This window comes from Penaeus monodon, chromosome 23, assembly GCF_015228065.2.
Source record: "Penaeus monodon isolate SGIC_2016 chromosome 23, NSTDA_Pmon_1, whole genome shotgun sequence".
Taxonomy (NCBI): Eukaryota; Metazoa; Arthropoda; class Malacostraca; order Decapoda; family Penaeidae; genus Penaeus; species Penaeus monodon.
This window is the reverse complement of record NC_051408.1, coordinates 36871000-36871470: the sequence shown is the minus strand read 5'-3', so window position 1 is coordinate 36871470 and position 471 is coordinate 36871000. Positions and strand designations below refer to the sequence as shown.

The window sequence follows — 471 nt, the reverse complement described above, 5'->3', positions numbered from 1 at the left end:
TCACTTACGTCTTTTAAGTACAACAGTTTCATAACCTACTCAAGCGTTCTACAAACTTCCTTATTCTTTTTTTTACAATGCTTTCACAGTCTACTGCACTTGGCTTGTAAGTATTACAGGCCTTAGCAGCAACTCACGAACCCACTTAAGCGTTCTGCACATCGCCCTAGCCTGTCCCCAATGTTAAATAATCTTTTTAACCATAACAAGCTTTTGTTAGTCGTTTCCTAACCCACCCAAACACCCCGTACGGTAGGCTACCTTCTGTTCGACGTTCTCACAGTCTGATGTACTTACGTGATGTATTCCCTCTGTTTCTCCATCTCTGTCGTGCCTCCTTCGTGAGCATACACGACCAAGAGATCGACTTGATTTTCAGTTTTGACCTGGGAACTGCTGTATATGGGGCACTGGCTGTAATCCTCGTAGTTGTAACTGCCTGGTTGTGCAAAAAAAAGGGGTTTCAGTGGC

At 43.9% G+C, this 471-nt stretch overlaps 1 protein-coding gene across 1 annotated transcript in view; it reads right to left on the bottom strand.

The window, feature by feature from the left end:
• The window catches only part of LOC119588229, a gene marked incomplete in the record, with an annotated part of 29961 nt that overhangs the window by 6096 nt on the left and 23394 nt on the right, over positions 1–471 (bottom strand). Inside the window, 1 exon segment of the mRNA XM_037936929.1 lies at positions 298–439. Coding sequence (XP_037792857.1) covers positions 298–439 — 142 coding nt within the window.